Here is a 22,611-nt window from a genome sequence, read left to right as displayed (position 1 = left end):
CGACATCAAGCGAAGAATAGCTCAGGCTAAGAAAGCGTTCTTGAAGAACAAGCAATCGCTGCGGTCGACGATTCTGAGGATTCCATTGAGGCAGAAGTTTATCAAAACGTTTTTATGGAGTATGGCACTCTGTAGATCAGAGGAATGGAACATTGGAAAAGTGGGCCATTGAGGGATTGAAGCCTTTGAAACATGGATGGGACCCCTTTATTCAAGAAAAGAGGAAACAGCTTTTCGAAAGGTACATAGTATTTGAGTTAACTTGTGACTTAGAGCGAGTTCTTATGGACCCATATTATATTAGCAAACGGCATATCAGGAGCGATACGATACGAGCGATAGATATAAAAAGGGTCACTAAGTAAATAAAAGTATTTTTTCTTAAGAAGACAACATAAACTTTGAACTGGGTCGGCGCAATAGAGTATGGAGAAAGGTCGATGTTCCTGGAGAAGCGGTATCACCAAGGCAAATGTACGTATCGATTCAGAAAACCTCTTGGGAATGCGTCACCCAGGATGCCATAGAAACCACATAAGTGTCGAAGATTGAAAAAAGAAATGCGCTGGCGTTCCTACTCTTTCCTCGTTTTTCGAAAGGTGCGACACGACGGCAGCTTCAAAAAAACCCTTACTTCGTGGATTGTCCGAGTTTGAATTTGTGAACAGAGGCGAAAGTTAAAGCGACGAAAGCAACGCTAAAATTACGGGCGGAGTCATTTCTGTGTTTTGAGATTCCGAGAAGAGGTCGTGCCAAATATCGCGAAGGCGTCAGCAAAGCAAGGCTCGCCTCCAACGGCGAGACCCGATAACGAAGAGGCTTCGAACTCGTGACTGCCCTCCGAGGCTGGACAACCCCAAGGACATTTTGCCAAATACGGGTACTCATTCATGTGCACAGTTACCTAGTTTCAGTGCACACTCACACGTCAAAAATGCATTTAAACAATAACACAAAACCAAATGGCGGACGAATTAATTTTCATTCTCTCCGCCATTTTGGAAAAGCATCGTGTCTTTGTAAAAATGGTGAATAAAGAGACTTGGCGATATCTCACTTGAAATCCATACCAATTCCTGTTGTGCAACCGTAGACTGTAGTCGGCACCTTTTTGCTGGAGCAAGGCTAAGGCGCTGGTAGTCTCGCAGTCACTCACACAAACTGACAAACACCATCCCCCAAGGCTTGAGAAACATTTTTATATATTAGTAATTTACTTAAATGATTTTGGGGGAATTGCAATCGGGATAGATTTATTTATTAGATCTTTGCTCTGAATAATTAACTTAACTTACGTAGAGTGGCTCTCGCAGCCATTCCATCGAAGCGCATCGCTTATTTATTCCTTTTTCATTTCAATTCCACTGCAATACTTGCCGCCTAGGTGGCGGCGGGGTAACGTTCTCTCCTCCCAACACGGAGGTCGTGGGTTAGATTCCCGCCTAGATGGCTTTTCCTCCACCCAAAGCCAGGGTATTTGTAATTGTCTTTAACTTAATGCGTAGGGATTAGTTGGAAGAAGGGACTATGAAGTCTCAATCTCGCCCAAATGAAGTCGTTTAATAAATACATAATAAACTGAAGATTGGTTTGACCTATGACGGTGGAGGCCAACGCGGCTCTAGGCCTATGGTGTGTGACATTCACTTAATAAGGCCTGGCGGGCTATGGGGTGTTGTGTTTCGCATAGAATAATGCACACGCTGGCCCGCTGTTTATTTCAATTTAATTTTTCGCAATATTGCTTTGCATTTGATTATATTTGCTCCCCCAAAAAGACGATGAACGTTTCCCAAGAGTGATAGAAGAGAACTTACATTGGTGGTCACAGGTGGGGAGAAGGGGGAGAGAAAATTTTCCCGTATCCTTGGGTGATTACGTGGGAATATTATTTATCGCCAAAAGTAATTCCATTTCAATTCCTTCAATGGCCTTCCTATCTCGCAATCAACTTTGCCTGGACCTAAGCCTCCCTAATCAAAAACATATTCTCTATGCCTGAACTTAATGACCTAATATTTTCACCATAGGATTCTCTTTGTAATTTTTCCATCTCTCTTAAATCTTTCCTGGGTCGAACAATAAATTACCAGCCGTACCCTTGATAGTGCGAACGGATTTTCCCTTCTTACTTAATATTAATGCTTTCACCTCCACCTAGGGCACACTCATTTCATTCACCCTCCTCTGAAACTCTCCATATTCATGCAATATGTCTTCCACCATGCTTTCTTCGCCCTCTTTCTATCCCGCCTCTTTATTTTCTATCTCTTTCGACTTCACTCCGCCTAATTTTGGGCTTACGTCCTTCCATTTCTCCTTCGTCTAATCTTTCTAATTACCTCCTCCGTAATCCATGGTTTCCTTGTCCTTTTATTATTCACTTTCACAATTATTGCGCGTGCAGATCTCACTTTGCTTGAGCTGCACCATTCTTCCTTCTATTGCACCCCATCTCCACGGCTTTCCGCTTTAATGCTTCCATGCTCTTCAGATACACCTTCCCTTTCTTTTTGGCTTAAGTTTCTATATTCCATTCCCTCATCCTAACCTCCTGTTTTTATTTCTTTAAACTACTTTCTCAAAACTTTACTAAAGCTCAAGTTTATCCATACGAAATTATGTCCCGAATCCGCATTCACTCCCGGTGAACTGCGAATTGATTATGCCGTTCCTAAAGATGTCCCTCATCAGAAAATAGTCCGAATGATATTTTTTTGGATCCCCTGGCTTTATAATGTATGACAACGTCTATTTTGGAGGTTGACAGTGATTATTAAGATGAAAACATCTCTCCTGCCAAACACAAGGGTCTTATCCCTTAGTTCTCTCCTTCTTCCTAAACCGTGGTCCTTCCTGACTCGCTCCCTTCTCTCCCTTTGTCCACTACCGCCTTACAATCACCTCACGATCGACTGCTTCTACCGAGGAACTCGGAGGTCATAGGCGCCGCGAAATACCAGTGGCCGGGGGCCATCGGCCGCCCCTCCGTTCCTTCGGCAAATGCGTTCCGGAAGCCCCTTAACCAGTCGCTCGCCCTGCGCGCCCCGGTCCAAACGCCGAGAGGGTCCGGGCGACTGGGGGCAGGCAGGGACGCGGCCGCGGAGTTCCCCGGAGACGAGCTCCTGCCCGAAGGGGGCAAAGATCGCGCGCCTCGCCCCCGCCCGTTCTCACACGCACCACGCGCACGGGGGTTGACGCCAGTAGCGATAGCATCCATTAATCCATCAATATTATATCCATGCACCCGAAGCAATCAGACAGACGGATGGCCTAGATAGGCGAACCATCGGGTTGATTACTGCGTTTCGGTGGATGGATGCACTATAATTAATAAAAAACACCCCACACGGAGGGTGACGCCCCAACATTGTAAAAGGACATTAACAGAAATGGTCCGTATCCCAGCAACATTCTTCGATTCCTTATGACAAGGTATTCATAATCCGTTTTTCTTTCGGTATAACCCGGCATCTGTAGGGAGGTCCACCGGGAGGCAGCCGAACAAATGGCAAAATAAATGTCACGTTATTGAATTTCAACGATAAATTGAGGCATAATATGTAATGTTTACAGTAAACACTGCGGAGATGAGCAGAGACAGTCAGTCGTATGTCTACTAAGGGATAGAAAAAATAATAGTAGACTGTTCTCAAGTGTAAATTGGGATATTGAATGAATATTTCGATATAAATCATGGCGTAAACAAGGATTTAATGCGCGGAAATAGTTAAATAATTGAATGGATAAAGATACGAGAGAGGAATACATCGATATAGGAGTTGCAATAATTGGAGATTTAAATTTGGGCGAAAAGGGCAGAGGATAGAGCAGGGAAAAATGGCTGCAGGAAATATAAAGCGGGACGTGGAGGTGTTGAGCGCCGCCAAGTGTTACGGGAGAATATTAAGTGAGTAGGGAAGAGAATATTATCTCTTTTGATAGCACGGAGAATAAAAGCTCTTAAGAAAAAAAAGAAGGAAGCGATGCAGGGCAAAGAATAGGAAGGAGTGCTCGCGAAACGTAGAGGATGACAGTGGATTGAGACCGCCCAAAAATGCCTTTATTTGGTAGAATACTGTGAACGATTGAAATGCACCCATGAGGCTTCTGTGCGTCTTTGCAGGATGAGAGCCCCCGACATTTTTATTTACTTATTTATTTAAGAATTTATCGTTGCAATTAGGCAATTGTCCTGGTTGCAAAGGTCGAGTCTGGAAAACTGCCATTCCTACAATGCACACACATACACGCGCAAGAAGTACAGATATGAGACAAAATGCTCTTCTTATATATGTACAATGACACTTAAAGATCACAAACCGCCCCTTTACAATGGGCTAGGTTCACTCCATACGAGTACACACTACGCGTCATCTATCGCCGCACTCCATCCATAATCACGCATTCTTCAAATTTCATACACCGTTCAAAATCACGCACCGTTAACACATCATTCACTCTTGCAAAACAACTTCTCACGCCGTGCACATCACGCAAATGCAAACAATATTTTCATAAGTACAATAGTATAATAATCACTGATCAATGAAGTTTATCACCCAGTGTATGCTTTACACTTATTATGAATACTCCTAAAATCGGATGGAAAGGACTCAAACAAACCTCCAGGCAGCTGGTTCCAATCAACAATAGTTCTATTTAAAAAAGAGTATTCTTTCTTCTTTGTTTTTTGCGTTCTTATTTTTATTTTAAAACTTTGGTCGTTTTTTCTCATAAAGTTTGGTTTTTCTATCCCTTGCCATAAATCTTCCCAGGCTTCGTCATTTTTAACAATTCTATGCATCGCGCCTAACCTATTCCTTTTTCTTCTATTTTCCAAACTCTGCCATTTCACTATATCTAGCATTTCCGTGACTCTCTTTGTTGTTTCATTTACCTGCCCCCGGGGATGACGGACCTCGCCCACGCCAGACGAACACACCTTCGCTCTCGCCAAGGGCAGGCCTCAATCTCACCCCTGGCGAAGTCCATATGCGCGCCGTGGACGGCAGCAACCAGAGGATAGCGGCGACGCGGGCTGATGATTGAAAGGGGGAGCGAATTGTGGGTGCAGGGAACTCATTCTTGGAACGGGGACTTATTGTTTGGTCTTCCAACGCCTTTCCCTTTTCTCCTCCGATTCTCCTCCTCCCGGTCTGATTCGATCATTGACCATGGCCGGCCACTCGCCCCGGTCTTGGTGCCGGGCGTCGAGCTGCCCAGGAGCGCCGGAGGGCTCATCCCCACGCTCGCACTCAAACCAGAAGGCACGGCATCCAATCTCATTCGGACAAACGCTCTTCGGCCAATCGCAATCATTCCAGCGCATCGTTTAAAAACCGTGCCTTGAAGGGAAACAAGAAAATTTCACGTGACTAGTACTGATAGAAGAAAACAATCTAACGACCACCGCAGTACTCAATCGAAATTTGGATCCGATAGGCAGGGTTCACCTCGAAGAAGAAGCCAGTTGCGCAATTCCATGAAATGCACCAATCTCAACGGGCTCAAAAGTACAGCAAACCCTTGATCCGGGTCCACCCCTCGTGCGGTTTCCCAAGAAGACCTGCAAGGCCCGAAAAAACACAAAACTCGAATGAAACCGGAAGTATCCTCAGGAACCACTTGGATTTAAACCCGGTAAAATCCGTTGGGCAGGCAAACGACCTTCGCATCGGCCTTCCTGGACTCGGATGACAAACCCAATGAAGAGTGTAATATATAGCATTTCCAACTGCCGCCTTTCGTGCATTCCCTGCGCAGAACCGACTCTCCGGGCGGGAGGAATGGCGCAGAATTGGTGCACGAACCACGACGCGGCGATCGTGGCGCCTGCACCTCCGCCGGATAAACCGGTGCATCAATCTTCACTCCGTCGGTCGCGTGACGTCCAATCCTCACCAGGTCCACGGGTCATTCGAGAATCATTAAGGGCGCACGTCCCACGCCAGTACTCTTTGCCGCTGAGGAATTAAATTCTCTCAATAACCATATTTCAACTATTTTCCAATTCTGGAATCCCACGAGCGCAGAGCTCAATTCTGGAATCACATCGGGGGGCTCAAGAGCGAGATCCGCCGAGATCCCGGTACCAACGGTCTTTTGGGGCCGCAGGAAAGCCCACTACTGTAAGGGGCCGCCTCTCCTCTCTAAAGGTTATAACTTGGGGAAGGTAGCGGAGGCCCCCGACCATTCCCCACCGGCCCTGGAGCGTAAACCCTGCAATTCAGTACACTGCGGCACCCAGAGTAATTGCCGGGCTCATGCAATCGGCGGATGAAACCACATCATGAAATACTATCAACATGTTCCTTGTCTTGATGGAGAAGTGTAAACAGTTATCAATCTGAGCTAAAGAGTCATGATCATATCTTATCCATAAAAAATTAAATTCACGTGGAATCATGCGAAACATAAATTCCTAGGGTGGATCCAAGGTCTTGCACAGTAAAAAAACCCGTCAGGAAAAAAGGCTTGTGGACGGAGATTTATTCACTCCATGCCCATGAGTAATTGCTTAGAAACAATACTTTTCCCCTCATTTCCACGGAGACAGTATTTCTAGGGAAATTCCGTGCAAATACTGTACGTTTCTGCAAGGCATTCTTCCCTCAAGCCTCTCGTAGAGGTAACTTTCAACCATGACACGGTTGTGAACCAAACAAACGAGTTGGAATTTGGGCGGAGAAGAAATAGATGCAGTGATGGATTTAAGCGGTGCAAAAGTTTACCAATATTCTTCCAGCGTTCATGGAAAAATAATAGTTCTAAATAACAGTCCATACACAAGATTTATGTTTCCCCTATTCCGTGCGGGATCCACTCCAGGAAGTTCTGTTCCTAACACGCATGATTGGAAATTTATTGTCAAGCGCTGATTATGACACTTGAGCTGAGGGCGAAAATAAATCTGTTTAATGTAATCGACTGCCAGATGGGGGGGGGGAGATGACCTTCCCCCTTGACCCACGACCCTCAGCGAGGAGAAGGGGTTCTGGGTCTTTCTTACGGCCCCCTTGATGGCGCCGGGACCTCGCTCTTGAGCCTCCCGATGGCAAACCCCATTGCCCGCCGTGCAGTTGGTGGATCTCTATTGGTTTTAAATGTCAAATTTATTGTGTTTTCGTCGGTATGCAAATATCAAACAGTCCTGCGCTCGTGGGATTCCAGAATGTGAAAATAGTTGAAATATGGTTATTGAGAGAATTGAATTCCTCAGCGGCAAAGAGCATTGGCGTGGGACGTGCGCCCTTAATGAGTCTCGAATGACCAATGGGTTATATATTCGAAGGGCACTGAGAAAATGCGATGAAAAGGTCAAAGAGAATGTTATCTTTCGCTGACTAGGCCTCATTTAGAACATGCTGCAAGCATAAATGGGATCCTCACGAAGTTGGATTGATTTCCGAATTGGATCGCGAGCAGCGTAGAGTAACTAGACTGATAAAACTTTGTTATGATAAACTTGGTAGCGCATCCAAAATATTAGAGCAGCTAGGCTGGGAATCACTAACGGAGCGAAGGTTAAATTACAGATTAAATCTCTTGTATTAATTTGGAAGGATGTCTCTTTAGCAGCGATGCTGAAAATGTATTATTGCCCCTATCGTAATACGGTAGGCGAGAGATCATGAGAGTAAAATTAGAGAGATTAATTGTAGAGCACATAGATTTGAGAGGTCTTGTTATTCCACGAACGATAAGGGATCGGTATAACACTGTCCAACCGCGGTAGGGGTCATAATCGAGTCAAAATTAGTCGGGTATGTATTCTACCCCTGATAAACACCCTAATGGTGGCTTGCGGGTTACTAAAATAGCTAAAAATGGGACTGGATTCGGCAATACAATTACAATATTTCCCATATTATTTCAGAGCGAGTGCACCCGTTCTATTGCATTTCATATGCGCGTGATGCAAGGCGGGGGAATGCGTCGTGTGGCCACCGGCAATGCGAAGTCCGCTTTCTTATGGATCATCACCGGGTTCACGCCTGATCGCCAATATCATCATCACTCATGGCACGCCTCGTTCCGCTGGCTGTGGGGAAGACCGATTCGGCTCTGGGTGCGGGCGCGGCGAGAGAAGATGCGACCTGACCGAGGCGAGGTCAGTCCAAGACATAAGGGAGGCCACCCCACTGCTGTCCGAGTGAGGTCCCCGTTCCCTGGCGACTCGCGACACGGGTCTCCGCGGGCCAACCAGACCAGCACACCACACCAACCGTAACTCGCACGCCATAGCCGCGATTACTTTGGCTTGCTCGTAATACGAATGCATTCTCGGAAAACACCCAAGCAATATCTTCGAGCCCAAATGTAAAATCTTTTCAATATTCATTAACTTGTAATCCTATTTGTTTTGGTGCGGTATCCCACTTCAGGATGAGGAAAAACAATGCCAGTCAAACATAACCTTTGACACACAGTCGGTACAACTCTTCGAAATTACGCCATGGAATCTTATTTTATTAGTACTTTCGCATTTTATCTAAAACCAGGAAGACGACAGACTATACCGGCATTCGCAAAAAACGAAAAAACATGCTCAGAAAATGAGTGAGCATTAGAAGGGCGGTATTCCCTGAAATAATATTATTTCTCGTGTATTAGAAACGAAAGGAGGACCCTGATGTCATTAGTGCCTAAGTGTACCAAATTTGACTATATTTATTGCCGTGGAAGGACATCAAAAGTACGCCCTGGGGATATAACCGCAGGTTCATCAATGTCTCGCCCACAATTTTCCTTCTGCTGCATTCCAAACCAGCAGCCTACGCTAAATACAGGAGAAGAAATTTTCATTAACTCTAAGATTTAAACAAAAGATTTAAACTCGTGATATGTGGTTTATTTTGTGATTCTTTGAGTCATCATAGAACTTTCAAGGTCGATGGTGCCCCGGATCCAATGAGGAAACATAATATCTTTTAATAAATGACACATAATTAACACTATGGAATATCTAAATATCTATCTTCACTCTGCCGTACTGGGGCAGGAATTAATCTGCTTAGAACCAACTCATGCTTCAAAATATTATATTTCGCTTCAACGTTTCGCCGGTTCTCCTCAGTGGGTACATTAACAACTTCGTCACGAGGGCCCACGGGCCCTCGTGACGAAGCACAATGTGCGGTCTCTAAATGCGGAATAAAGTTCCATAGATTTTAAAATGGCGGATAACACCAGAGCTGGGCTCAGCCAAGGGGGGAGATTCAAGAAGCTCTTGTTATGTCGGTTCTAACTGAAATTTGAAGGCGAATGGAAGCGGTTACTCAGGAAATAGACGCGAAGTCAGGTATGCCGAACGATGAGATTATTTCCGAATCTTGATTATTCGCTTAATCTTAGGAGAGGAATAAGCGCCTTTCTAAATTAAACGGAAGATAGTCCAAGTCTTGCTACGGCACTATGATCTCCAAAATGGAATAAATCGAGCGATACTAAGCAAAACGTTTTTAGGCACGGTCAAAGTTGATCGGGATGCTAATGTACTGGATGCTTCTCAAGGCAATTGCATCCACCTCTAACTGCGTTGTCGGTATAATGAGTTGGCCTCCAGAGTCAATGGCGACAGAGCCTTGCAGTTTCCAAAACCTTTGGTCCACTTTCCCTCCAAACACGGTGGATGAGAGCACAACGGAAGAGGTGAGAAGTGGATGGAGGAGGTACAAACCGTTCCTGGCGGTTGAAGCAGGCCTTAATTTCCAGCCAACCTCCAAAATGAGCACACCCTACAATCGGAGTGCCAGTACGTCCGAGGAGGGCACGCCGAAGTTCACGGGAGCGCTATCGATTGCAGTCATCCGCCCCGCGGGGGAACCCCCAGGGGGGGCACGCGCACGCTTGTCCTTGACTTCGGGAGAGGGTGAAATCCCGTGAAAGCTGCACCCTTCGGAACACACGTCCCTCGCCACGGAACACGTGAATCGAGCGCCGCGCGTTCGTCATCCCTTCCGGAGAGAAGGCTGGGCCGGGCCAGCGGTGACGGCGCCGCCGGCGGGGCGGGAAACCAGGCAGGGCGCTCGGTTTCCATTATGCCAGCTGCTGGGTTTTTATGCAAATTAATCAACTCGCTAAATTCGTTATGAAGTGAAATATAATTGCAAATGTCGAGGACGTCGCAGGACTTCGTACTCGGGACGAATCGGATGCCACACGTTGGCCTGGCGATAGTCTTCACAACATCCAATCTCGAAAAACCTCGCCTGTGAAGATTTCAGAAGCGCAGTTATGATATGAATCGGGTGACGGGGGCACCGAGGGTCTTCTTCCACCCTCCGCCCCCGCGGCCTCGTCCCCCGCCTCCTCCGCACTAGACTACCATAACATCAAACACTTAATAGTAAATTGTTCCCAGGATCTCGTCGGGTGCCCCACGTCTGCATATGTTTGGAAACAATATAACTGCACCGATGATTTAATTTTGCTCATTATTGCGGATAAATATCATAAAATAGATATGTTTAATCCCTAAAATTTAGAAGCCTAATTTCTCCGTCTAAATACGTTAACGGTGGATTTTGATGAGGATTTGAGGATGTTGATGATGAAAGTAAACTTGTCGCGAATCGAAATATGCAACCGATCAGGGCGACGATGACCTTGGGAGACATATTCACAACAACGAACACTCGTGACCGATTCGCGGACGCGTATCCAATCCGTCGGTTTCCAAGACGAGCGCCGGAGAAGGAGCAATGGTATTAAAAGTAATGTAGGCAAAGGTATTTGAGTGGGAGGTTTGACAGTCTTCGTAAGTGCGTTCCGCCTGGCATGCACCGTTTAATCGTAATATTCAAAGCCCCTCCCCCTTTCAATCCTTCCTTCCTTGCTCCCTCCATCTCTCTCCTCTTCCTCCCCCGGGCACTCCTTCGTCCCCCCCTCCCGACCCCCCCTCCTTTCAGGCGAGCCGGAGGAGTGGATTCTTCGGGCACCTCTCCCTAATCTTGCAACTCGGTCCTGCCCGAGGGAAGCTGCGTCCATGGCGAGGGCGCGGGGAGGGAGTGCCCCCCCCAATCGCGCCCCCCTCCGCCGCGAGACGAGGGGCCGCACCAATCGAGGGCAGAACCCGAAGTGACCGGGGCGTGGGCTCGGGTGCTCACCTGTTTGGGATCCGAGCAGAATGATGATCAGCGTCACCGCGGGCAGCGCAGCACCACGCGGCATCCCGCGGCGGCCCTCCATGGCGGCGGCCCCCCGGGCGACACCCCCTTCCACTCCCTTCCCTCACATAAACAACAACAACACACGCACACCGAGCAGGCGATGAGAACGGAACACTCCTTCACGACGACGGAGACACTCCTCGCGGCTCCTCCATGCGTCGCACACTCCGAGGGAGGTCACGGGGACACCACCGAACCAACAACGGTCGACTCTCGCTCGCTTTTAGGGAAATTGGGGGGGGGGGGGGGCGGTGACGGCCTTCAGAAGGCCGCCCGGGGGCCGGTCGCTGGTGGCGGGAGGCGGTGGCGTGCGTGTCGCGGCGCCATATCCGGCGGCGGGCGGGAGACGACGAGGCGTCGGAGGCCGACGACGTCGAACGGGGCGGCCCGAGGGATCCCTCCTCTGAGGAGCCCAAGGGGAAAGGGCGGGTGGATGCGCACTTCCCACCGCGGAGTCAACAGTCGACGGTCACGCACACAATGAGGTCACGCACTCGCAGGGACCGGGTTCACGGCCGGTTCACTTCTCGGGGAAGGAAGGAGCACCGCGCGAAAGGAGTGAAAGGGCTCAGGGATGGTCAAATCCAACTCCCACAGTCCTTCACTCTCACCCGGGTGTGCCAGGTGTGCCACACGAGGGGCGGGGGGGGCGGTCGTGACGGAGGGGTGAGGGGTCCACTTTGGGAGGGAGCAGTGTTACCCTCCCGGTGGTGGTGGAGGGGGACGTAGAGTCACCCCCCTTCAGTCGCCGTCTAAACCAAAACGCGTCCTGGAGAGCGAGAGCTTTCCTTACGGCCCGGGGAGGAAAACTCGGCGGCACACCGTGGTGCGGCGTCAGGGGTGAATGGGGAGGGGAAAACCGTTGGCCTGGGTCGAGGTGAGAGGGTGGGAGGGGTTGGGGGAAGAGGTAAGTGGGTCAGCAGCGTTGGAGTCCCGCCGGGTCGTTCACAAACGAATCCGCAAAGGGGAGCACTTATTATCTTCGGGAGAGGCAGGAAGGGGCGGGCGGATTAGCACACGCGACGCACCACAACGATTCCCCAATCGGAAAGGCAAGCAAGCGGCGGCCCGGGCGCCTATCCCCAGCGGACGACGGCGGCCCCGATGGCCTCTCTCTCCCTCGAGGACGCCCCGAGTGTCGCCCCTCTGGCGGCGGGCGATGCTCCTCTGTCGGCGGTCCACCTCGCACTGCCTGCCAGCGCCGCCACTCCGCTCCTCGTCACGCCCCCTCCACTCCGCGCGCGCCCCTATCGACCCCTCCCTCGCCCTCCCCCCCTCCCAGAGCGGGCGGGCGGGCGGGCCGCCTCACTCCCCCCCCTTCCCCCCGCGGGGCTCTCGGCCGGATCACCACCGCGTCCGTGCTACGAAAGGAAAGGCGGCAATTAATTGGAAGACACCAATTACGCCATTCTCCCCTTCCCGTTTCCCTTACACGTTTTGGCGGTCCACTGCGAATATGAACTCCCGACTCCTATCGCGTCTCCTCGCCCTGCGCGATCACCGCGACCCCGGGGCGCGTGGCGCGCGGAAGGGCACGGGAGCAGGGGTGATGGGAGCAGGGCAAAACGCGCGCTTCGGCATTCATTCTCTGCTCGTAGGAAGACGAAAAATATCATTGCCAGTTCGTGAGTTTAGTTTTGGTGGAATGGTGTCCACGCATAGGTCATCTCAACTGATGGCTCTATTTGGTAATATTTCTCGCCGAAATATTTTGGGCGCCAGTTCCCTGAGGATATTCAATGCGGTAGTTTTTGGCAAAGAATCTGTCATTTTTAGTTCGAAGGAAGTGAAACTGCCTAAACATGTAATATTTATGCGTGTGTTTTAAATATTTAAAGTTGTGACACTTCCACATTATTTGCTGTTCAGTTATGTATCTATCTTTGATTTTATGTGATATGAATGGGGAGCCAATGTCTTTGCGATTCATTCAAATGAAAAACTGGAGGTGTGCGTTATTTTTGCTCAGACTCCCGAGTCGCGAAAGGCGTTCAATAATGATAGATGGTATTTTCTATGGCACACCTCTGCTCATCCTTCAACACTCCATGGCCTTTCTCAAAGAAGTTCGCATTGGATGCAATGTACTATTTACTTGTTCCACCTTTCTTCAGCGTCCTCGAAGGCATACGCTTATCCAATTTTTTTCAAATCCTTCCAAGTCTCCTCAGAAGCCATCTCCACTGTGTCTGTAGGTAATATAAAATACATAAGATGTTTCTTCACATTAAAGAACTGTACAAAGGCGCATGTGCCTGGACCACAGGGAGGTTCCGAAACACCGCAAATTTACATTTGAGAAATATTTAGCTTTTTGCGATTTGATGTCGTCATGGTATCATGCTGCAGCATCTAGCCTTTTGCTTAGGAATGTGGAGATTTACGAGTGATATATGGCCTTGGTGAATTTTCAATACAACCCGATCTTACGCTCTATTCCCAGTTGATTGGCCTGGTGCGGAATACTGACGCACCTTCCCATTAAACGTTCCAATATAGCTTTCCCAGCAGCCAACCACCACGCTGACTGGCTATAAGTAATGTTGGTAACGCGCGAGATGTCCACATAGAGCTTGCTGTTTCCTCTCCAGATCAAAATGACATTTTAGCCAATTTCCATCTCTAGTGATAACGTACGAAAGAAACTCCTCATTTTCCCGTATCATCGACTTTAAATGCCTTCAATTACGGCTATGAGCTATCTAGGAATCCACCAGCACGTCTAATGGGTCATTGTTCCCCTACCAACGTGAGATTGGCACCCAACGATATTTTAAATATCTCTGATAGTTCTCTTGGAGTGATTTGACGATCTCATCCCACAAAAGCAGTGGCTGTGGTAACGTTTCCTAAAAGCAGTGACTGAAGCTCAGGGTCCGACTTCTTTTGGAATGAATTATCTTCCCTTTTAATCCATCTTGTTACTATATCGTCGGATGGAATAGACAATCGAAGAACAGACAATTAAAGTACGATGCGACCTTAAATTCAAGAGTTGATGGATGTATACGGCATTCGATGGCAGTTAGCGATCCAGCAATGCATGCGCTAAGGGGACTTGAATTATTTTCTCGGCGTCCTTAAGTTGCACAATGGACGTATTTCGCAATATTATCAAGTGAATACGAATATTAGTTTTTCTCCGCGGAATTTCCCATTCGCGGACAATGTGTTCCAACGATCCATTTCATTGGTGGCTTCATACAGACCTCGCATCTCCCGTCTTGCCTTCCCATAAATGGGCAGGGCTCCCAAATTCTCCAATTTTCCCATTTGGTATGGGTCACAAGAGCTGAAGGACATCTTCAGTCGACTGCTGAACTGGGTAGAGAATCGCAACCTTCCTTCACCGCTCCATCTCCACAATTCCCAACCAAGCATTTCGGAATTGAAATCTGCGTTTCCAGCTTGAGTATGTCTACTCTTAAAAAATATAAATTGTCGGAAATGTTTTAGAATTTTCATTTCAGGATTATTTTTTTGACACTTAAAAAATGGTCAAATTCAAATTCAATATCTGCGCGGTTCGTGATCTCTTGATCACCAGCGAAATATTTGCATAATATTCTTATGTTGTTAATCGCTTCGGAATGTTTATCGTCGCTACACAGGGCAGGGAGCAAGAGAGTTCTAATTACGGAATGCTGGAAATAACCAGAAATTACCTGTAAAGAGCTGGAGTTTGAGTTGACTCTTAGAGCCTTGTTTTAATTCCAGCGGTCGAGGAGGGAATTCTCCATGTCAGGCGAACACATAGTGGAGCTCTCCCCGACTCTCACCTCACTTGCCTCCACATCACACTTGCTGCGACGAACTTCAATGGCGCCTTTCTACGATACAATTAGCTCTCTTTCACTGACGTATTCTATTCTTTAAAGCTTGGATCACTATGGCATACACATCCAACTCATGTCAAAACTGGCAGCTCTCCCTTAAGCCAACCATGGCTGAGGTTACATTTAAATTTGTGAGTATCGAAGACCTTGATTGCATTTCATGCAGTGGTGGGATCTGTCGGTTTAAAAGAGAGAAACATTAGCGATATTGGTCGTTGATCTCACTCACGGTCTCCCGTGGTTGAAGCACATACGGAGAATATGTTGACAAGCTAACAAAAAATTAGGATTTATTAGAAGAGTACCGGGTAAACGCGATGAAAAGGTTTAAGAAAAATGTTATCTGCCGTTGGTTAGGCCTCATGTGGAACAATCTTCTATTTTATGGAATCCCGGCAAATTTAAATTCATTACCGAATTAGATCGCGCGCAGCGTCCAGGAGATAGACTTCTAAAGAGTTGTTACGATAAACTTAATGGCGTATCCAAAATATTGCAAGAGCAAAGCGGGGAAACACTCACGGAGCGGGGGTTCAATCACAGATCAAATCTCTAGCATAAATTGGAAGGATGCCTCTCTAGCAGCGATGTTGAAAATGTATTATAACACCAATCGTAATACGTTAGGAGAGATCTCGTCAAGAAAAGTAAAGAGATTAAATGTAGAATGAATAAATTTAAGATGTCACTTTTTTATGATTTGGAGAATGAAACAATAAGGGATCAGAATAACATTATCCGACCGCGGTAGAGTGATATTCGGGTCAAAATTAGTCTGGTGTGTATTCTCTCCCTGCCAAACACCCTAGCGGTAGCTTGCAGGACACTAGAATATATAAGTTTGCTTTTGATTGATTCAATGCAAAGTACTCATGGTGTTTGGAAGTAGAGACCTACCCGAAGAACTTTTTGAAATGTTTGCCATTCTTGTGGCGACTGTTACAACGTCACCGCTTGAGATATTCATCAGTTGAACTTTCACCCTGTAATTAGCTCCCGAAGGGCCAATAAACCTTTCTACGGATCATCTTCGAGGCGTTCTGAATTATTGTCCCTGTAAAGATACCGAAAGACGGATTGCACGGTCTACCTTATTTCTCAGAATTTTTTCACTAATCTTACTTCTGCTTCATCAGAGAGAATTCTCTCTGAGAGAAAATACGGGAAATGAAGGGGAATTAGCCAGTGTTCATACATAATATCCACTACAATATCGAATTTAATAATTAAGCTACCTCCTGAATTAATTTTGTTGCATTTACGACGCAAACGCTCGGCAAGATTTCTTAAATTGATCTTTAAAATCATCACGAAAAAGGAAAAAGTAATCAAATGGTTATACTGTAAAACAGTAAATTTAATTTCGTATTCGACCTCTGAATTGTCCAATCCACATGAGGACAATACTACTTCTCAAGCGAACATTGGTACGAGTTTTGGGACGAGAGGACCCTTGACGCCATCGCTATAATGAGGGCGTTAATCAATGAAAGTAGGGCAGCCCTCATTTGTTTCGTTCAAAATGAGAGACGCCATTGTTACCTTCGTGGATTTGAAGGAGGCGTCTCAGAGAGTGGAGTCGATGCGGGGTCAATGCACATGCCAACACACACACACTTATACACACACACACTTGTCAACATTCAGGGACGGCCTCGTGATCCGTGCACCCCTCGCTTGGGCCACACTCGAGGGGAGAGGAGCGTGACCCTGGGAGGCCACGTCACCTCTTCCTGGGACTCCGTTGCTACATCAACAGCATGGTCAAGCATGAGCCGGTGAGGGAACTTGTATTCACACCCAGACAAAAGATGGAATAATAAAATATATGAGTGCATGGATGTTGCCACAGATATGACATTCGCATAAAGCACAAATTGGGCACCAATGATTTCGATTTTTGAATATTAGTGTTGGGCATTCACCTATTTCATCGGAAGAAGACTGAGGCTGGGGTAGGCAGGCGTAGGGAAACAGAATGAGGATGCGAGGGGCGAAGGAGAGGGGAGGGTGTCCCCTCGTCTTTCACCCTCCCCACCCTCCACCTCGCATTCTTACTTCTCGCAACATTGCATTATTCCTCTCCTGCAAAAACGTTTTCTCTCTTCTTTCTGATTGAAAATTTACACATTATCTCAAATATACTTCGTGTTTACTATAATATGTATATACACATATTTTATATATATATAAACACGGATGTAGATTTGGACACTCACAATATGTCATTTGACGTTTCGACAGCTCGGCTGTCGTCTTCAGAATCTGAAGACGACAGCCGAGCTGTCGAAACGTCAAATAACATATTGTGAGTACCCTTTCTTTGTGTCTCTATATTCTACAAATCTACATCCGTGTTTTTATATATTTATGCGTCACCGAAGAACGTTCCATTTCGAATATATATATATATATATATATATATATATATATATATATATATATATATATATATATATATATATATGTATATAGTCTCACAGAAGAAGGCCTCTGAGAGGGCCGAAAGCTCGAAATATTTGTCGTGTGAATGCCCTTTTAAATGTTGCTATTCTATTATATTTGTGTTATATTGTGTCAGCACATTATTATGTATAAATATGTAAATAACTTAATATATATATATATTATTACATATGCATATATATCCCTCCCCGGACTACAACCTTGACGTGGTGGAAGGGCTTGTGCGTTCCGATGACCCCTGAGCTGTGCTGGCGGGAGTAATAATAAATGCTCGTGGTAGGGCTACCCATGCCAGATAGGTCGAAGGTTAGGAGCCAGACGAAAGGTAGTCCACGCAGCGTCTGTTCCTCAGTGAGGCGGCTGCAATGGCGTCTGACCCCAGTGGGGCGGCCAGTAAGTGACGGTGTCACGTTAAAAACACTATTGAGGAAGGCAACGGGAAACCACCTCAATTATCATTCCCAAGATTTAAATGATGGACTATACAGAGATTTTGAGTCCTGGCAACTACGGGCCTCGGCCCAATCGGCCTTGTGTCGTGCCCGGCAGCGAGGGAGGCAATGCTTCCGCGGTCGTCATCCCACGAAACCCTTGCAAGGGAAAACCGGAAGCAGCAGGACAGAAGACGCAGGAGAAGAAGACCAAATTAGTTAGAATATGAACGTGGAATGTTAGGACAATGATGAGGACAGGGAAATTGGAGAATGTTAAGCGAGAGATGGAAAGGGGAAATATAGATATTTTGGTCTATGCGAGGTGAGATGGACGGATAGCGGGGATTACTGGAGTGATAATTATAGAATGACATACAGCGGCGGGGATGAGAGCCAACCAGGGGTGTCGTAGTATTAAATGAAGAGGTAGGAAGAAGCTTAGTCTACATAGAGCAGGTAATGGATAGAATACCACTAGTAGAGATAAAAACAGAACCGATGAACTTGGTTATTATTCAGGTATACATGCCACCGAGCAACCATAAGGAAGAAGAGGTCGATAGGATATACGATCAGTTAGGGGACATAATCGCATGTGTTCCTGCAGGGAAACATTTGATAGTGATGGGAGATTGGAATGCGACGGTAAGAGAAGGAAGAGATGGTGATGAGGTGGGGGACTACGGTTTAGGCACGAGGAATGACCGCTGGGGGAAAGCATTTGAGTTCTGCAGGAGACAGGGGTTAGTCATCACCAACACTTGGTTTAGACACCACAAAAGACGCAGGTATACATGGAAAATGCCAGTTGACTCAGGAAGATATCAGCTAGATTATATCCTGGTTAGACACAGGTACTGGAACAGTGTGATAAATTAGCACAGCTTCCCGGGAGCGGATGCGGACTCTGACCACAATTTAGTTGTTATGAAATGCAGCGTACGTTTCGAAAAGATAAGGCAGGGGCGGCGAGTTAGAAAATGGAACGTAGAAGCATTGAATGGTTTGAAAAGGAAGGAGTACCAACAAGCAGTAGAGGAAATCATGGAGGATGGGAAAGAGCTTAGTACTATCGATGAAAAAAGGGAAAGTTTCAAGAAAGGGTTGTCTAAAGCCGCAAAAGACACTATTGGAACCGTTAACCCTAAAAGGACTAGGAAACCATGGATCACGGATGAGATGATTACAAAGATGAATGAGTGGCAAAAATGGAAGAATATAAATACAGAATGAGGCAAAATGAAGTACAAAGAATTGAACAATAAATTTAGGCGGGCAACAAATAAATCAAAAGAAGGATGGTGGAAGACGTAGTGCGAGGATATGGAAAGTCTGCAGAGGAAGGGTGACATCGGTGCGCTGTACAGCAAAGTTAAATCGTTATCGGGAAGTAAGAAAGGAAGAGCTATGCTAACAGTTAGAGATAAGGCGGGTAAGGTAATATTTGATGCGGGAAAGATCCAAGAGAGATGGAAGGAATATATATAGAAGAACTCAGAGCAACAATGTTAGACATTGAAAAAGAATATGACTAACAAACTAAACAAGCGTACGGTGTTTTTCCCGAGGATCCAGGGAGTGAGTGAGCGGGGCCGTTTGTCTGGCAGGAGGAGGGCATTGAGATTGGGAGTGAGCGGCCACTCGCCTCCCGTTTATTATAAAGCGCGGGGTGCGTTGCCGTGGCCCTCGGCCGTATTTTTAGCTCTCTCGAGATTCACCCCAAGGGTGGAATGCGAATTATACGAATGCGGAGGGAGCAGGCGACTTCGAATCTGATGGATGAGCCCGACCATCTCCCTTCCCCCCCTCCCCCAAAGGTAGCACTTCTCGCGACGCAGTGATATACTTCCCCTCGACCCTCTCCATATGCAGCCACGGCGAACTAAATTTAAATTATCTCGGCTGCGAATTTGAAGAAAAAAACCTTTGCTATAAGTGTTCATCGGCCAAGGTTGACGACCGAGGTGTGATTTTGGAATCTGCGACGGATTTGAAACTTTGATCAATTGGAGCCAGCAGACAGTTAGGATAGTTATTCTACCGCCTGTTTGTACTCCTTACTTTTTAATCCGTTTAATGCTTCTACATTCCATTTTCTAACCCGCCGCCCCTGTCTTATCTTTTTGAAACGGACGCTACATTTCATAATAACTAAATTGTGGTCAGAGTCCGCATCCGCTCCCGGGAAGCTGTGCGAATTTATGAAACTGGTCCTAAACATGTGTTTGACCAGGATATAATCTAGTTGATACCTTTTTGAGTCACCTGGCATTTTCCACATATACCTGCGTCTTTTGTGGTGTCTAAACAGAATGTTGGTGATGACTAAGCCCTGTCTCATGCAGAACTCAACTGCTTTCTCCCCGCGGTCATTCCTCGTGCCTAAACCGTAGTCCCCGACCTCCTCACCATCTCTTCCTTCTCTTACTGTCGCATTCCAATCTCCCATCACTATCAAATGTTTCCCTGCAGGAACGTCCGAGGAGGGATATATCTATATATATATATATATATATATATATATATATATATATATATATATATATATAATTATATATATATATATAATTATATATATATATAATTATATATATATATATAATTATATATATATAATTATATATATATATATATATATATATATATATATATATATATATATATATATATATATATATATATATATATATATATATATATAATTATATATATATATATATATATATATTCTGAAGACGACAGCAGTGCTGTCGAAACATAAAATAACAAATTGTGACTGTCCTTTCTTTGTGTCTCTATATTCTAAAAATCTACATCTGTGTTTTTTTATATTTGTGCGTCGCCGAAGAGCGTTCCATTTCGAAGATATTATATATATATATATATATATATATATATATATATATATATATATATATGTATATGTATATATATATATATAAGGAGTCATTCATGTAATCTGGAAATGTAAGGGAATTAATGAAATTTTTTTGAAAGCCTTCTTCGAGAACTCGATTAACATTGAAATCTTTTGTCACTTATCTAAGTCCGGCTCTACTCAATGAGCTATGGCAGGAGCATGGAAGTGGGCTGGAACGTGCAAAGTATGCTAGCAGCGTGCAAAACATCTCTTTTCCAAGTAAGCCTTCTCCGGAGCAGGTTGAAACGGAGGCAAGTGATAACCCGATCGTAGGTCATTTGAAATCGGTTCCGAGTGGTTTCTTTAAAAGCAATGTAACTTAGCATTGCTTCAGCGAGCGGTGCAAGCGATCATCAAGAGAAAGATGCGAACACAAGGGAAGGACCATATGAAGGGGGATACAGCAAGGAATGGATTAAAAAAAGAATAGCATAGAGTTGGAAAGAACAAAAACCGGGCACCACGATCAAGACATTGGCAAATGGAGATGACACGGGTGACAGTATCTTCTTCGGTGTGCCTAGGAGAATGTGCTTATTTTTGAGTCACTATTCTCCTCATAATAAACTCCAGGACACTGCAAATCCCTTAGAAGGGAGAGAAATTTTTTGTGGAAAATTTAGTAATATTTGGCGGTTTTTAAGTTTGGATTGATTGCCGATTATTTCCAGAAACGGATATTACACTAATTGAGAACAATTTTATAAGCTCGGGATATTTCGAGTTGCAGTATATGTTCTTGGGGAATGTTCAGGAACCTTTCAGAATTCCTCAGGATAGTAACCGACTAGTCCTTTCCGCTTTAATGATTCCCCTGCATTAAAACCTTTCGTCTTATCATGAAACCGCGAGAAAGTAGGAAGTTTTCATTCCGACACTATGGGGAATTCAGTAATATTCAGTATTGCTGTCTGTACGAACGGGCTAAATCTGGAAAAAATATCTTATGTCAACATAGTTGCTACTTCCGACCATATTGGACACACCCGAGAGTAAGGAGATCAAAAATGAAGAAGGGTGGGAGAAATTCAAATCGTGGCAGATGTGTGATTTTCCAAGGGCAGCGTGACGGAGGTCCTTTGACTTTGACATTAATCGACTTTTCGGGAAATTTTGATGCTGCAAGAATAAATCATTTGCGTCGGTGAAAAAGCTGCAGTTACAGAATCTGCTGCTTTGCGGCGAGTCCACGTTTAATCAGGGTTATTGATCGCACACGTCGAGTAATTCTGCCTGCCCTGGAAGTGAATTAATCGAGGGGGGAACGGCTCTCAGCGTCGTCAGCGAGGAGCCCAGTGCTAGCTCACGACCTGAACTTTCTTTTCTCTGGGGAAACAGGCCCCCTTCCCCACCTTTTCCTGCTTCGATCCTCGCCTTAAGTATTGCAACAGCACATGCGGGATAGAAACGCTCACGGTTTCGTCGATTGGATCCAACACGGTCGTCTCAAAGCTAAAGTTGATCCCTGTCCCTCGACAGGTTGCGCACTTACCTCATCCCAACGCCTTACATTGAAACCCCCTTGGACGAGAAACGTTTCCAACAAACGTCAGCCATCGCGCATAATCACCCGTCGAGAGAAAGAGATCGGCCCACCACCCCTTGATCATTCCTCGTTGTCGCACAAGTTCAGGTATCTTCTGCTACGCTCTATATACTCATTGCTTAAATGTTCTAAAATATGTACGTGTATTCATTGGGGTAGACTCAGATGGATATTTGAAAGTGGTCATTCAATTGTCGAAGGCTGGTAAATAGTTGTTTACATGTAGCCAATGTTA

At 45.9% G+C, this 22,611-nt stretch overlaps 1 protein-coding gene across 4 annotated transcripts in view; it reads right to left on the bottom strand.

The window, feature by feature from the left end:
- Positions 1-12,349, bottom strand: part of LOC139689567 (zwei Ig domain protein zig-8-like) — a 544,387-nt gene extending 532,038 nt beyond the window's left edge. For all 4 annotated transcript variants that reach the window (XM_071586726.1, XM_071586727.1, XM_071586729.1 and 1 more), the window contains exon 1: positions 11,112-12,349. In XM_071586726.1, coding sequence (XP_071442827.1) covers positions 11,112-11,193 — 82 coding nt within the window. In that variant the 5' untranslated portion in view covers positions 11,194-12,349. The remainder of the gene's footprint in view (positions 1-11,111) is intronic.
- Between the last annotated feature and the right edge of the window lie 10,262 nt (positions 12,350-22,611).

This window comes from Hetaerina americana, unplaced genomic scaffold (genome assembly GCF_022747635.1).
Source record: "Hetaerina americana unplaced genomic scaffold, ioHetAmer1.1.p SCAF_25, whole genome shotgun sequence".
Classification (NCBI taxonomy): Eukaryota; Metazoa; Arthropoda; class Insecta; order Odonata; family Calopterygidae; genus Hetaerina; species Hetaerina americana.
Note: the sequence above shows the minus strand (reverse complement) of the source record. Positions and strands in the feature narration are given on the sequence as shown.